Here is a 16,677-nt window from a genome sequence, read left to right on the forward strand (position 1 = left end):
TGAATGTGACTGTTGGAACACTCGAAGTTGTCCCAGAGGCTACTTATGCTACCCTCATTTTTGGATTTTTTTTCTCTTGTTGTTCTAATTGGTGGTTTTTTTGTTTCCCTATGTTCCAAATCATTGATTTGATCCTCAGCTTCATCTACTCTACTGTTGTTTCCCTATAAATTGTTCTCTATTTCAATTAGTGTATCCTTCATTTCTGACTGGATCTTTTTTATGCTGCTGAGGTCCTCAGTTTCTTGAGCATCCTTATAACCAGTGTTTTGAACTCTGCATCTGATAGATTGCTTATCTCCACTGTTTGTTTAGTTCTTTTCTGGAGTTTTGATCTGTTCTTTCATTTGGGCCATGTTTATTTGTCTCCTCATTTTGACAGCCTCCCTGTGTTTGTTTCTATTTATTAGGTAGAGCTGCTTTGACTCGGTGTCTTGGTAGTATGGCCTAATGTGGTAGGTGTACTGGAGGGTCCAGTGGCACAGCATCCCCTATCACCCAGGATGGGTACTTGAGGTGCACCATCCGTGTGGCCAGAGTTGACCTTCCCCTTGTGGTTGAGCCTTGATTGCTATGGGCAGGTCAATGGGAGGGATTTACCCAGGCCAGTCAGCTGCAAGGACTGGCTGTGACCACTGACCACCATCTCTGTGGAAGATCAGTGGGGCAGGGTGGTGGTGCTCTGATGTGGTCTATAGCTGCCCACTGGGTGCACTGGCTCTGGAGTGTCCTGGGTGGTTAAGGCCAAAGGTCAGCGCCCACCTGTATTTTGCCTGAGGCCACACTGCATGAGCCACAAAGAAATCCCCAGATGGCTGCTACTTGTCCTGGGCTTGGAGGTTCCAGGTGAAGTAAAGCTGTGAGCCTAGGCTGGCTGTTGTTAGTGCTGGGTCTAGGGCCACTTAGCAGGAGGTACAGGGGTTGGGGGCTGGAGGCTGACTGAGGCCAGAGAGAATTTAGGAAGTTGTGAAGCATGAACCTAGACCAGTCATTCATATGGAAAAGCCACTGTTAACAGTGTGAATGCACATGTAATTTGGGTGGGGTGTAGCCTCAAGGGAGCTCCGGAACAGAGCAAACAGTTTCAGCCAGGTTGATGGAGTCTCAGATATGGCACCACCTGTTCAGCTCTGTGGCTTTGTGGGGGCAGGGCTCAGAAATGTACAATGGCTTTTGCCTGCCTGCCTGTCTTAGAGAAAGCTGTCCCCTAGCTCTCACCTTGCTGCAGGAACTTCAGTTCCTCTCTGTATGCCACTGGTACGTTTCTTGCTGCTACCCTGGTGCTGCAGCTCAGACGGAGTGAATCTGAGTAAGTACGTGTGTGGGTTCTTTAAGTGGAACTGTTTGGGACTCCAGAAATTTCTCTCATTGAGTCAATCCCCACTAGTTTTTGCAGCCAGAAGTTATGGGGACTTATCTTCCTGGCACTGGAATTCTGGCCTGGGGTCTTGGTGTGGGACTGGGTTCCTTGCTCCCAAGACACCGCTCCTGAATTTTTATCCACCATATGTGGGTGTGGAACCAGCCTGTTCCACATCTCTGTGTCTCTGCCCCTCCTACCAGTTTGGTTGGATGTGGTTTTTTTAATTCTGTAGTTGTCAGACTTCCCATTTGCAACTTGGTATTTGACAGCTGTGAGTGATAATTGTTCTATAGTTTATTTTGCTATTGATTTTTATTTTTAAGAGAGAGACTTCAATTTGTAGTTCCACTTAATTTATGCATCCATTGGTTGCTTCTTGTATGTGCCCTGACGGGATCAAACCCACAACCTTGGCATATGGGGACAATGTTCTAACTGCTTGAGCTATCCCCAAGGCCCTGTTCTATATTTTATTATTTATTTTTAGAGAGAGGGGAAGGGAGGGAGAAAGAGAAGGGGAGAAACAGGTGTGCGAGAGATACATCGATCGGTTGCCTCTTGCACACTCCCAGCTGGTGACCTGGCCCACAACCCAGGCATGTGCCCTGACTAAGAACTGAACCAGTGACTTTTCGGTTCTCAAGCTGGCACTCAATCCACTGAGCCACACCAGTCAGGGCTGTTCTATAGTTGTAATTTTGATGTGGTTGTGCAAGGAGATGAGCCATGTTTACCTAAGCTTCCATCATCTGTTTTTTTAAAAGAGATTTTATTTATTTTTTTAGAGAGAGGGAAACGTAGGGGAAAAGAGAGTGAGAAAAACACCAATGTGCAAGAGGAACAATGATCGGCTGCCTCTACCATGCCCCCACCAGGGACCTGGCACACAACCCAGGCATGTGCCCTGATTGGGAATCGAATTGGTGACCCTTTGGTTCACAGGCCAGCACTCAACCCACTGAGCACACCAGCTAGGGTGACACCTTCATCTTGACCAGAAGTCAGTATTGTGTTTTTACTTATTTTTTTAATTTGTAAAAAAAAATTTTTAAAGACTTTATTTATTTATTTTCAGAGGGAAGAGAAGGGAGGGAGAAAGGTGAGGAGAGAAACATCGATGTGGGAGAGAAACATCCATTGCTTGCCTCCTGTTCACCCCCCAAATGGATACCTAGCTTGTAACCCAGGCATGTGCCCTGACTGGGGATTGAACTAGAGACCTTTCAGTTTGCAGGATTAAGTCCAGCCCACTAAGCCACACCAGTCAAGCCTAGAAGAAATTTTTGAGATAAAGGTTATACATATTTAAATTTTTGATAATGTTATTTTGCCTTAATTGTTATTTTAATATAAAAGGCTGGGCAATGAGATTTCAACAAATTCTGATAGTCAATACTTCATGATGAATTTCTGCTTAGTGAAGTATTCCTTATTTAAACTTCCTTGAAGACAAACCTTAAAACAACTCTGAAAGTTAAAAAATTTAAAGTTGTCTGCTTGGGATAAAAAGAAGAAAAAAGCTAAGAAACTTAAAGCATCATTAAAAACTATGCTTATAAGGAGTTTTTAAAAATAATGTTAAAAAGTCTTTTTATAAAGTAAAATGAAAAACAGCCATATTCATAATTGTGTATTCAAGGTTATCACAATTACATAAAAAATTTTACAAATGGTTTTCTAATTTTTAAAATAGTTTCCTAAGTTTTCCAAATTATCTACACTACATCAATATAACTTTATCAGGAAAAATCTCAGAAAAAAAGAAATCCTTCCCTCCTCCTAAATCTGGATTCAACATTAAAAATGCTTCACTTTCCATGAGAGGAGGATTCTTACTGTGTCACCTAGAAGCTTTTTCTATGTGGTCAATTCCAAAGCCCAATGTCTGAAGATCATTATAATCTCCAGAGGTTATAAAAGAATTATACAAGAAAAAGAATTTTATAAGCAAAACACCATTTTACTTTTTTTCTCTAAAAAATTACTTTAATAAGAGTTAATATACTGTTTTCCTTTAAAGTACTCTATTGAAAGAGTGTCCCAGGGTTTCTCTAAATTTCTCTTTTGAAAATTAATGTACTTCATTCTAACTAGAATTAATATTTCCATGTCCAAATAGCCAAGAGACATTTAATAAAAGAGATTAAGCATTATAAACTCACTCTGTTATTCATAGTGGGGAATTAGGAACAGTGACCTGAATGTTTTTCTGGGTTAACAGATGAATTCAGCATGGCTAGGAAGGGTGGATTATAAACCTAGACAAATGGACAAAATTTCTCAATAAACTACATGAAGATTATATTCTTTCAGACTTTTTCAGGAAGTTGAGTGCAAAGATGCCAGTCATAATGATCAGTTTATTAGTTTTCTCAGTGCCTCCAGTTGAGTTCTTCCTTTTAAAATAAGCCATTATCAAAAGTTCAGAAAATAAAAACAACATGGTAATACCCTGTCAGTGAAAAAGAAATTCAAAATAAAGGAAAGAAGCTGGTTATCTTTTAATATTCCCACATAAACTTTAAATCTCATTCTGGCCAGTAAAAATATCCTTAATTTTTTTATTCTAAAAAATTTAAGAGTGAGTGTAGCGCAAAACACAGTAACTTATATGCCTTTCTTTTTCCATGATATGTTACTTATGAGAAAAATGGAACTTTCATTGCTACACACTATCCAAAGAGAAGAGAGAAGAGATAGTTGAGAAGGGACAGAGGGTTAAAAACCTGGATAAAAGCCTAGGGCTCTAAATCTATTTCCTTACAACTCCTCAAATGACTTAAAATAGATTTAGAAACACTTAAAGACAAATACAGTATGATTAGACTTCAGAAGAGCAAAACTAGGTAAATGCAGATACACCTTTTGTTTTCAAATAGCTTTTTCTCCCTGATAAAATAATATATTTTAGAAAATTTGGAAAGAAGAATAAAAAATAAAATAAAAAATTACTCATAAATTCCATCATTCTATTATCATTTGGTATCTGTAAAATCAGATTTTTCCCTATGTATACAGTACACCTAACTACTCATTTACCCACCAATTTCTCGATCTGTTTCTTTCTTAGCCTCAATTTTGGGGTTTTCGTTCCTAGAACAGTGTGTGAAAATTATAGAATAGAATGTATGTATACAATATAAACTTTCATAAAATATTGGGGAGTAGAGGTAAAAGAAACAGAATGGTAATTTCATCATCTTTTACAACAGGAAGTCAATTGGATATCATGTAAAATGGAATATTGTTGTTAAGAAAACATGATTCCAACATCTCTTTAAAAAAAATTTTTTTTTTGGTTTAACATTTCGAAACATCCACAAAGTAGAGAGATTGTGAACCTTTAGGTACCCATAATCTTCAACAGCTATAAATATAATCATCTCTCATGCATACTTCTCACCTCCTACTCAGATTATTTCAGTGTAAATCCCAGTCATTGCAACATATCATCCATAAAATACTACCATACTCTCCCCAAGAGATGTGTATGTTTTATAATACTGCAATACTAAAATCATACCACCCCAAATAAGAATCCCTTAATATTACATATTCAGCAAGCCTTCAAATTCTATCTATTGTTTAATACATTTTTTTACAGTTGGTTTGTGTGAATCAAGAAACAAACAAGGTCCACACACAACCTTTAAACTCTTTTTTAAAACTTAGTTGGGCTGTTTAGTAAGTAATAACTTGTAATGAAGAAAAGCAATATTCAGTTTGACCTCAATTGCCATTTGATGTCAATTTTAAGTAATATTGCATTTATCACATTACAAATGGAATAATCGTAATACATGTGCCATTTTTAAAGTTAAAATTAATGAACACAATTTTACTTCAATTTAATGTAAGAAAAAAAAAGTGGAAATGAAGGAACTACTGAACTTCAAACATTTCTTTTTTTTTTTAAGTAATTTATTTATTTTTCAAATACATTTGTCTCTGCCTACCCCCACCATCAAACATTTCTGTAAGAGACATTTCCTAGCCCTGGCTGGTGTAGCTCAATGGATTGAGTGCCGGCCTGTGAACTGAAAGGTCGCCAGTTTGATTCCTAGTTAACTAAATATTTCTATTTGCACAATATCTAGTTGACTTTTTACTATAAAAAAATAAGTTAACATCTCTCCCACACTTTCTCCCACATTTAGTCCTTTACTTCCCAATTTTTAAATTATAAATTTATATGGTTATTTTAATTGAGATATAATTGACATATTACTTTATACTAGTTTCAGGTGTACAACATAATGATTCTATATATGGATATGTTGTGAAATGATCACCACAATAAGTCTAGTTAACATCCATCACCACATATAGCTAAAAACTTTTTTTCTTTGTAGTAAGAACTTTTAAGATTCCTCAGCATCTTTCAAACATATACAATAATGTTATTAACTATAGTCATCATGCTAAATATTGCATATCCAGGACTTTTTAATATTGTAACTGGAAGTTTGTAACTTCTGATCACCTTCACCATTTTACTCCATCCCCATTCCCAGAAACCACCAATCAATGTTCTCTGTATCTATGAGTTCAGTTTTAGTTTTTAAAATTTCACATATAAGAAAGATCATATGGTATTTATCTTTCTCTAACGTATTTCACTTTGGTTATTATTTACTCAACATTTATATGTGTCAGGCTCTGAGTTAAACATTTTATATAAGTAATTTAATTTAATTTTTACAATAGCATTGTAAAATGCATTGTAAATGCTTCATTTACTATGAAGGCAATGTTACTATCTCTATAAAATAAGTATAAAGAAAAAAAAGTGAAAAGTGAGACCAAGCCATATATTTAGTAAATGGTGGACTTTGGAATTGAATGTAGATAGGTCTGCTTCCAAAACCTGTGCTTTTAAACAATGCCTGTAAGAAAGCTAGAAAATATAATAAGTATATTAGAGGTATAATGAATACAAGGGAATTTAGAGAATGGAAAGGTCATTGTTGAATTTGTGATGGACTTTGAAAAGGAAGTACAGATTTTAAATTAAAACAAACTGTGGGGAAGGTTACATGGGGATTCACGGTAGAGGGCAGAATAGTAAATACCAAATATCTGTCTTCCCACCTAGACAACAATTACAGCAGCAAAATCTGTCTGATGTAAATATTTTGGAACTCTGGAGTCTACTGAAGGCTTGCAACTTCCTGAGGAAGGCCTGGATGATAGTAAATTCCAATTTCAGCTTTTAGCTAAGAAAGGGCTACCAAAACCCCTTCCCCTAGTCCTTCAGCCAGCAGCTATGCACTTGTTCCTGAGGCAGTTTACATGCAGCTTCTGGGAGCCAGGGCATGCAAAAGAACTCTGTCCTCCAAACATCAAGGACCTGCATTCTGATCACTGATTTCTGCTTCTGATCATGGAGGTGCAGACAGAGACCATTGTTGTAAGGTCCACAGTTGTTGCAAGCCCTTCCCACTCAGGCTGAAGTGATTTCCAGGTGATTTAAAGGGCTTGTGCCCTTTTCCTCCCCTTCATTTTTCTCTTTTTCCCTTTTTGGGAGCCAGACACCAAAGAGCAGACATTGAAAAGCAACTACATGTATAGGGAACATTAGGATGTCACTGCGAATGGCAAGGAAAGGTACCAGTTCAGAAAAACATTTAAAGAGACCTTAAGTTTACAGCTTGGGCTGATCCTTGGCACAAAGACAGCCTAAAACTTTTTTTTTTTTTCAAAGCATTACGAGCCCTGGCCAGGTGGCTCAGATAGTTGGAGCATCATCCTGTACACCAAGGGATGTGGGTTCAATCCCTGGTCAGGGCACATACCTAGGTTGAGAGTTAGATCCCCAGGTGGGGTGTATGCAGAAGGTGGCCGATTGATGTTTCTCTCTCACATTGATATGTCCCTCTCTCTCCCTTCCTCTCTCTATGCGCATCCTCATGTGAGGATAAAAAGAAGTCATGGTTATGACTTGAAAAAAATAACTTGTGCCAAATATAACTGCAGAACATAATAATCTTTTATTTTAATAGGAGTTTCAACTCCATGTGAAGGTATCCTAGGAGAGGAAATGTTTTGGGGTCACACTAAACAATTAACAATCCTGAGTAATTCTCTTTGCTTAGCATGAAATACAGAAAAATATGTATTAAAAAATATGTACCCATTTTGTAAGCATGTTCTTTTTTGACTTCAGAGTCAGTTTGAACATAAATTTCACAACTTTACTGGCCATCTAACCATTTATTTTTTACTCCCTTAAAGAGAGGACAATATTTGCCTAGCAAGATCAAGAAAAGAAAGTGCAAAATGTTTCAAAAACTCTAAGTTATACAAACACAACATATGAAGAAGACAAAAGAGATGAAATGGCTCACATCAAGTTTACAGGCTCAGTGGTTACAGTCAAACTCCAAATTTAAGTGGGTCGTTTTTGACATTATATCAAGTCCAGATATTTCAGACCAGAACAGTGTGCATTAGGGGGTTGGAAGATGTAGAGAAAGGCAGGCTCTCGATGAACTAGTTTAAACTACATTTGCCTATTGTTAAAATAGGACTTTGGTCTTTTAGTTTATTTCCTTTTGTACCACAGCAAATAATTCTTTGGGGTTATACAACTGGATATAATAAAAAAAACACAAGTTTCTTTTTTTTTTTTTTAACAGTCTATGTTAATAAAAACCACAAAACCTGACAAACGAGTCCTTCTGATACACTTCCCCTATTCACACTTGTCAGCAGTAACGACTGACAAGAGATCTATTGTTCATTTTGTTTAAGGAGGAAGATAAAAGGTCAGGTAGTGATTTAAATTCCACTTTTAGTTTTAAGAAAGTGTTTTAGGAGTTAGCAACTTTCAAAGAGTAGCATTTTCTCCTTCTATAGCCATTCACTGACAAGTTGTGCACTGACTTACTGAATGATTTTTAAAAATTTATTGATTAGTTTGCTGAAAAATTTTTACCAGCTTTAAAACAGTTTGTATTTCCAATCTCCCATTGCTAATAAATTACAATGAGTGAATTAAAACCAACTGAAAATCATTAGTTGCTTGAAAAAGCTTAGCATTAAAACTTTATAATTTAAGATAAAAGTTCTATCCAGTCTGCTGTATCACTTTTCTATATGTGTGAATATAGAAATAACATAATTGATAAGTACTAGAATATTCTTAGCAACAATGTTGATAATGGACTCCTGAATGTTCATTAGCCAGTAGAATGAGTGACTAGTGGTACATTCAGATAATGAAATACTATATTGCAGTGAACTGAATTCAGTTATAAGCCACAACATGGGGGAACCTCAATCATCATATTAAACAAAAAGATATATGACAGTATTAACCCAATAACATAAAGTTCAAAAACAGGCAAAACTAAAATATCTTGTTAGGGATATAGACACATGTAAAACCACAGGGAGGTAGGCCAGCATGTGATTAGAGGAGGACACAAGAGGATGCCTCTAGGATGTTGATTATGCTCTATTGGTGGTAGTTACATGACTGTTTGCTTTAAAATTACTTGTTAAATTGTACACTTTTCTAGATATGCCATATTTAACAATTTCAGAGAAGTTAAACAATAAAACATAACTGGGTATCCAACTCTGGTACTTATTTCAAAACATCTGAGTTTATTTAAAAGAGATAGGACACTTTCAAATATCTGTGGTTATTCCAGTTGTAAATCACCAAAATTATCACAAACATCCACCTGATGTTCCTTTTCCCTAGAACCTATCTCTCTTTACAGACTAACTTTTGCTCATCTTTAGAATTCAGATTAAGACTTACCACCTCCCAGAAGCCTTTCCCAATATCTCTTCTCCCTTTACCTCTCCTACTACCACTTTCCACCATCCACCTAAGTTAGAGGTCTTTCCTCTTCGTTCCTTCGGTACCCAGAACAAAGCATGTATCACACCATACTGCAATGGTTTGCTGACTTTCCCAATCCCTCTCCCACCTCTCCAGCCACTTCCATGCCCGCAGTCTATAAATTACCTCAACAGCAGGGACTATTGTATTCTCTTTCAATACCCAGCACTTGACATGTATGGGACATTCAATTAATTTTTGGTGACCAAACAAATGAATAAAAATATACTTCCATAATTCCAATGAATAATACTTCTTGTCAGTTTTAACTCCAGTAACATGAAAAATATGATGAAAAGCTTTTATGTCCCAGTACCTAGTAGGTATTCAATAAATGGCATTACTAGGGGAAGACTTTTCAAGAAAGGAAAGGGGGTTTAAAAAAGCTATCTACAAACTAAAAAGATTACCATCAAGTCAAAAGCATTACTAGCCTCGTTCCTCTTACAAGTAATTTAATAAAAAAGATTATCATAAAGGGGAAATTTTAAATATACTAGCAATTTAATTAAAGCATTAATTGTCCATGAGCCAATAATATCTATATATAGCAAAATTCCTACCATAGGCAATAATGACAGGCAGGATCTTGATTTCAACAGGAAATAAATTTATTTTATTTTGGTCAGGCTGCAGCTTAAATTTAATTTTTCTCAGTTGAGGTCAGTGTTAATAAACTGAGATAACATCTAATTTTAAGTGCACTTGAAAGGTTAGACTCTTCAACATATATTTAAACTTCTTGATTTTTTTACAAGACAATGAAGTTTAATATAAAACCAGGCTGTGGCAGCTACTCTTCAGAAGAATCTTAAGAAAGGGATGACAGTAATATTTGACAAGCAGTTTGACTATATATCCTATTCTCATTCCTTTCTAGGCCTACAAATATTAATATCTTTGTATTATCTTCGATTTACATGCTTTTGAAACAGATGTAATTTTTTAAAATTATAGTATTGGGTTCTAAACAGAGAATCTTATGTAAATCTTCAGCAAAAAGTTAATTTAACTTTGGGACTTTGGGACACAAAAGTTTAACAGGGTTTTTCTTTGACATGTCACAAACTCAACTCATGTAAACAAGAAATAATGTACGTATCACATAAACTCAGAAATAAAATAGAGCAAAATATCACTAAGTCCTTAATTTGGACACAAAAATAAAATGAGCTTTGCTGTTTTTATTTGACTGGTCCTCTATTACTTAAAGGAAAAAGTCTAAATGTATCTTCTTGGCACTCAAAATCTTCTATACTGTGATTCTAATATGCCAATTTTGATCCTCATTGTTCTCCAAGAACACAACCTATTCAGTCATTCTGGTTACTCAGTTATCTCCCAAACTCATCAAGTTCATGATACCTTTGCTTACTTAGGTTTCCTCATCCAGGTTGTATTCTCTTCTCTGCATGTCTATTAATCCTACCCATTCTTCCTTTTTTAAAAAAAATCCTACCCATTCTTAAAGGTCATCTTGTTTTATTCCCTTCTATACCTCCCCAGCTTAGTCCAACCAATGATGTTCTCTCCTCCTTTCAACTCCCTCAACTCTTATTGTTCTAACATGGAAAAAACTCGATGTTTTTTACTTCTTTAAAAATCTTTAGAATTCTGAAATATAATGCACACACGGGAGAGTATACAAAAGTGAAAAACAATGAATTATCCCTATATCAATATCCATGAAACCTCCCACAAGTACAGAAACAGAAAACAGTGTCCAGAAAGCCTCATCATTCTCTTTTCTAATCACTGACACCCCCCTATTCCCCTGACTGCAAAAATGCAACCAGTACCCTAACAACCATGGTAGTTCCTTTCCTGCTTTTCACTACGGTTTTACCATCTAAATATGCAACCCCAAATACTATGGTTTTTTTGCATTTTATATATATAGAATCATACAATATGTATTTTTTGTGTGTCTGGATTCCTTTACTGAACATTATATGAGAATTATACATGTTTTGTAACAATGTTCATTTTCATTCTGAAAATATACTTAGAGTCATTTGAATAAATAAATGATTCATTTTTATCCATTCTACTGCTGATGGACCTTTGGGTTATTTAACTTTTAAAAAGTATGCATATCTTGTCTGCCCAGTTAGAATGTAAATTTCTTGGGGGCAGGGGTCATATATTATACTACTTTATATTTACTTAAGTATTTGCATAATGTTAAGCACATATGGGTGTCCCCAGTCACACTGAATATTGCTTAAATAAATCTACATGTACTTTGGGAGATAAGAAGAAAATAGAGCTGGAAATGAATGTAACATTTTTAGAGATAATTATGTACATGACATTTTTAAAAAACTACTACTACTACTTCTTTAACATATCCAAAGGTTTGAAACTTCTACTTATTTACACCTAAGGATTTATCCTTTCTTACTCTTCTTGAGACAAGTGAGAACTAAAAACTTAATTTATCTATTCAAAAATAAAATTAGAACAATTAAAAAGGTAATTAATTATTATCTGTCCATCTTTTTATATTATCTCACCAATATGTTGAGTATCCACTATGATTATAGCTCTAAATGAGCATCTTTATTGTTTTATTCCATTTCCTTAAGTTTATATCAACTATTATAAATTTAGAAACACACAAAGACAAATCCAAAGGCAGTTTCTCTACATAACACAAGCAAAAATTCTAGTAGATACTAAGGTCAGCACGAAATTAATAATTTCTATTCGAAAGTAAAACAAATGAAGTAACTTTTTAGTTCTATTAGGCTCTGCCTCTACAGTTAGTGACTTTTCTTGGCACTGTGTAAACATCTCAAAACAGTATTTACACCACGTAATCTTCAGACCTACTCTGACATTCTTTGGAGAGTCAGTTTTGCTTTTTCATTTATTTGACTTTTATAAAACTAGTGTCTCATCAACTTTCTCAGCAAAGATGAAAATACACTTCCAGGCAAGAAGATCTTCTGATAATATCTCTGTCTTGGCCAAGTATATATGGGCATATCTCTAATGTTAGTTTTAATAATATACAGGCTATAACAAATCTTCTAAGTTTTGTTCAAGTTGGTAATTTGACATAACAAAAAACAAAAAAAGGGAAAAGTGGTAAAAAGAGAAAATGTAAAGTCTAAGAAACAAGAGTATTCCCAGGTTGAAGAATCAATGTACAAAAGAGATATTAGATATATGTTGCTAATTCATTTCTAGCTAAAGTCAATTATCAAAGCCAAATTGAGTATTTTTAAAATAGAAAGTAACATTTTAATTTGATAAGTTTTTAAAACTGAGGCCAGTAATCGATATGCCTTTACTTATTTTTGTGTTTATTAAAGACTTTCTTGAAAAGGAAGTACATTGTTTAAAATACTATATTTATATAGCTTTATAACCTCTTCATGAGGGAAGAAAGTAATAGGAAAACACAATAAAAAGTTATATTAGAAATGAAGGATAATGTATACTACTAGTAGAAAAGCTAAGAAAATATTAGGTTGTATCACAAGACTTGTATCTCAGGAATAATTCTATTATAAATGTTCTATCACAGGGGAAAACTTAGAAAGAAAATGCTGAAATTAATTTAAAAACATTTTCTAAAATTAAAATAATCCTCATCAAATGTTGGTATTTCACTTCTAAAGATCCACAGAGTAAGTTACTTCTTATACCTTAATAAACCTACCCACTACTTATCTTTGGAAGACAGCTAATCATACACATTTTGTATCTTATCATTTAAGACTTTCTCCCAAAAGCTCAAGAAGACGTCAATGTGTGCTCCCTTTTTCTTAATTCATGAGAGGTTATTTCAGCATCAGTCTCACTTGGGAAACGGTAAGTACAAAAACTTTACGTTGTGTTATTTCCTCTCTTGTATCCTCTAAAATTTTGGAGTAATTTTGTAATTAAATGACACTTTAAGTAATCACACTTCTGGATTTTACCCTCCAAGTGTCAGCCACCCTTCAAAACTCCCTATTCCCCACTCGGATGGCGAAAGCATAATTCAAAGGCCAACTTGACATTAATCAAAATATTCTATTACTTCCTAAAAACATTCCAGTATTTAAGTCTTTAAGACCACCTAGCCAACCCAACTATATTACCTCTTTATCTTTTAGTCCCAGGAGCAATACTTCTTCCATAAGGGTGAGGCGGATATCCTTAGAGTCTCCAGAGTCTTCACTGTCTGGACTCCTGTCTTGATTAGTGTCTTCCTCACTTTCTACCTTCTTTTCAGAGTTCTTGCCTACTTCCGTGCGACGGGTGCGGTGAGTTAAAGTGGTCATTCTGAACTGTTTCTGGAAAGATGATGAAAAAATATCTATATGTGCACTTATGTAAATAAACACATATAGATACTCATACGCAATGCAGTATCCTTCCAAAGTACATAGCTTAAATACACAGAAGGCACTAACAGGAAAACAAATTAGAGATTTTAAAGAACAGTAGAAATGATCATCTTTTAAACCTGTTGATTTCTTGCACATAATCTATAACCCAGGAGTGACTGTCTATCATTGTGACTCCTCTTTCACAGATGGGTCCTTCTCAAATTAAATATGGGTCAGCAGAAAATTGTGAGCATCCAGCCCCAATATGCATATAATAATTTATATAGAACTTCTATAAACATTTAATGGTACATTATAAAACATACACAAAAAATTAGAGTAAAAAGTTTTCTAAAACTAAATAGAAATACATTGTTTTAATATTTTCTTCCCAAACCCTAAATGACTCAGTTCATGCATTCAAGAGATCACTAGTCTAGAGTATAACCCTCAAAACATCATGTGTAATAATTCCACATAGCCAGAAAACTTCTCTATCCCTAGGCTGGCCATCTCACAAACAAAACAGCTGCCAACTAGCAAGAGAATGCTAAAAGATTAGCAAATTCCTTCTCAATTACAAAATAAAAAATAAAATCAAAGCATATGAGCTTTTATACCAAGCACTACAGTTGTTTTAAAAATCAACAGTCAACTGCACTGTCATCTGTGATAACCTTTAAGTTTGCTTATTTTGAGATAAATCTAAATGCCAGTTTTTAAGAATAATATACAATAAATATTTTAATCAGCAATTATTTAAAAGAATATATTTTGCAACATCAACAGAATGCATTCAAGAACCTCTGTGACAGGATTCAGTTCTACCTTCTCACAGTTATTTCCCATTGCTTCCAATTACATACTGTGAACAAACCATTTCTCAAACGTGCCATGCCTTTCACCTCTGCTCCTCTGTACATGCTGGAGTTCTCCCTTTTCCTTTACTCTTTAAATTCTACCCATTCTTCAAAGGCCTATTGGGAACCTACTGTCAAGGCTTAAGTGAATCTCATTCTCCATTACCCCTGTCCCATGGCCAGAATTGGTCTCTCAGCTGTACTTTCACAAAACTTTATTTATACTTACATAGTTTAAAGTATTTATTATTGTCTTTCTTTTGACATGGCTCCCTCAACTGTAAACTTCTTGAGGGCAGGGATTTTGTCTTCTTAGGTTTTTTTAATTCTCCGTAGCAACTAGCACAATTTCTTTAACGTTGTGACTGCTCAATAAATATATACTGATTAAAATGAATACTCAGAAATGCATGTGAACATTTAAAATATAACTGCAAATTAAGTGACTTACAAAAGGCTCGTTGTGCGGGGCTATATTTCAAATATAATTCTTGGTAGGAGGCGAAAAGAAGAGTGAAGGAGAGAACCATGAAAGAAATAAAATATTGAGAGCACTAACCCTACCTGGCACTGTGAATAGGGCTTACTTCCTAACCCGTTACAAGAAACTTTAAATCTTCAGGAAAAAAAGTAAAGGGATTTTCTTTGAGAAATGCATTTCCCCCGAACATTTACTAGTTAAAAATCCTATTTGAAAAAAAAAGGCCAACAAATAAATAAAAACCTCCCCTCTCCCCATAAAATAAACTTGGAGGGTTTTTTTGTTTTTATGTTTGGGTTTGTTTTGGTTTTTTTGGACATTAGGAAATGTGTTTCCCGTGTTGCTTACCTGACGTTACTCCTGGGTTACCGCCGGACGGAGGCTGCCGCTTGCACTTTATTTTAGAACACCTGTGTCCTACCCCTGTCCCCCCCGACCCCGTCCTAGTAGGTTAAAAACTTCCCAGCCACAGAGAGAGCACAAACTTCCTGATCCTTCGCTGCAGAGAAGAAGTAACACATCAGCTTCCTCGGGATCACTAGGCAACCTACCTTGGTGTTTCTTCATTGGACCAATCAGAAACCGCCAAGGTTAGGCCCAGCCAATCGGAGCTTACGAGGGGAGGCTCTCCCTGGCTATTGTGTTGCGATCCAGACAAACACCACCAAAAGTGGGCAGGTTTGGGTTCAACCTGACAGCTGGTCAATCCAATGAAGGAACCTTGGTAGACGAGAGGAAAGAAGGCTGCGCTCCCCAACCCCATCAAACCGGCCAATCCAGGCGTTCAGTAAGCTAGCTCCAGCTGCCGATATACAGAGGTTTCTGTTGGTCAATCTCAGTGTGGCAGGTATGTTACTATAGCAGTGTACACTGGGACGATTAGGTGAGATGTGTTGGGATACAATAAAGCTAATAAGTAGTAAACATTTTAAAATTGGTTGTTTTCGACAATTAGGCTTATTCCTAACTATCCTGTTCTAGAAAAATCTGATGTGGGTCAGTTTGTGAACGTTTATTTGGTTTACATTAAACAGGATGCGTATGTTTCTACCATTGCATATATAACCAACATTGCCTATTAGCACTTGTTACTGGAAAATCCATGTATAATGCATGCTTTTAGAATATGTCTGCTGATGCCGCAAGAGGCAAGCGGACCAAGTTTTAAGTCTTCCTTTTCTAAAGCAAAGGAAATGGTCAAGGCTGGAACCAGGTCCCAGGCTTCTCACTAAAGGTACAGTATCTTTCATACTACCATCCCAAAGTTCTAGGAAGTGTGCTCAACTCTTCCAAAGTAACATCTACTGAAATGACCTCAAAATTAGTGCCCTGAGGAGAGGGGTAATATAAGGGGACTAAATGGTAATGAAAAAAATATGTAATAAACATTATATATTAAAAAAAACAATAAAAAGACTTAGTGCCCACTTTAATTATATAAAAAATTGGAAGCCATGGAAGAGTCTAGATGCTGAACAATGTTTTATTTATGCTCTGCAAAATGCCTGACTTTAAAAATCAGTCATTTCATTTTGTAGTAAAAAAAAATTTTTTAAAAAGTTAAAGCACCTATGTTTTACATTATATATTATCATGTCAATACACTATATCGAAGTACTGAAGAACATTGTTTAAATAACACAATTGCGAACAGCCAGTTAAGTAGTATAGTTTTAACATAAGTAAAAAGTGAATTCCTTACAAAATGTAATATCAAAACAAACATTATTTGTTTCAAAAATGGCTTTAGAGGACCTTAAAAATTAATGTATGTTTAAAGGAAGTATCCACCA

At 35.4% G+C, this 16,677-nt stretch overlaps 1 protein-coding gene across 2 annotated transcripts in view; it reads right to left on the reverse strand.

The window, feature by feature from the left end:
* Positions 1–15,427, reverse strand: part of GOLPH3L (golgi phosphoprotein 3 like) — a 35,292-nt gene extending 19,865 nt beyond the window's left edge. For both annotated transcript variants that reach the window (XM_054580978.1, XM_054580976.1), the window contains exons 1-2: positions 15,233–15,427; positions 13,313–13,507 (exon numbers count right to left, since the gene is read on the reverse strand). In XM_054580978.1, coding sequence (XP_054436953.1) covers positions 13,313–13,495 — 183 coding nt within the window. In that variant the 5' untranslated portion in view covers positions 13,496–13,507; positions 15,233–15,427. The remainder of the gene's footprint in view (positions 1–13,312; positions 13,508–15,232) is intronic.
* Between the last annotated feature and the right edge of the window lie 1,250 nt (positions 15,428–16,677).

The sequence above is a fragment of the Pteronotus mesoamericanus genome, unplaced genomic scaffold, assembly GCF_021234165.1.
Source record: "Pteronotus mesoamericanus isolate MK-2021 breed Mesoamerican mustached bat unplaced genomic scaffold, CSHL_Meso_final contig_647, whole genome shotgun sequence".
Taxonomy (NCBI): domain Eukaryota; kingdom Metazoa; phylum Chordata; class Mammalia; order Chiroptera; family Mormoopidae; genus Pteronotus; species Pteronotus mesoamericanus.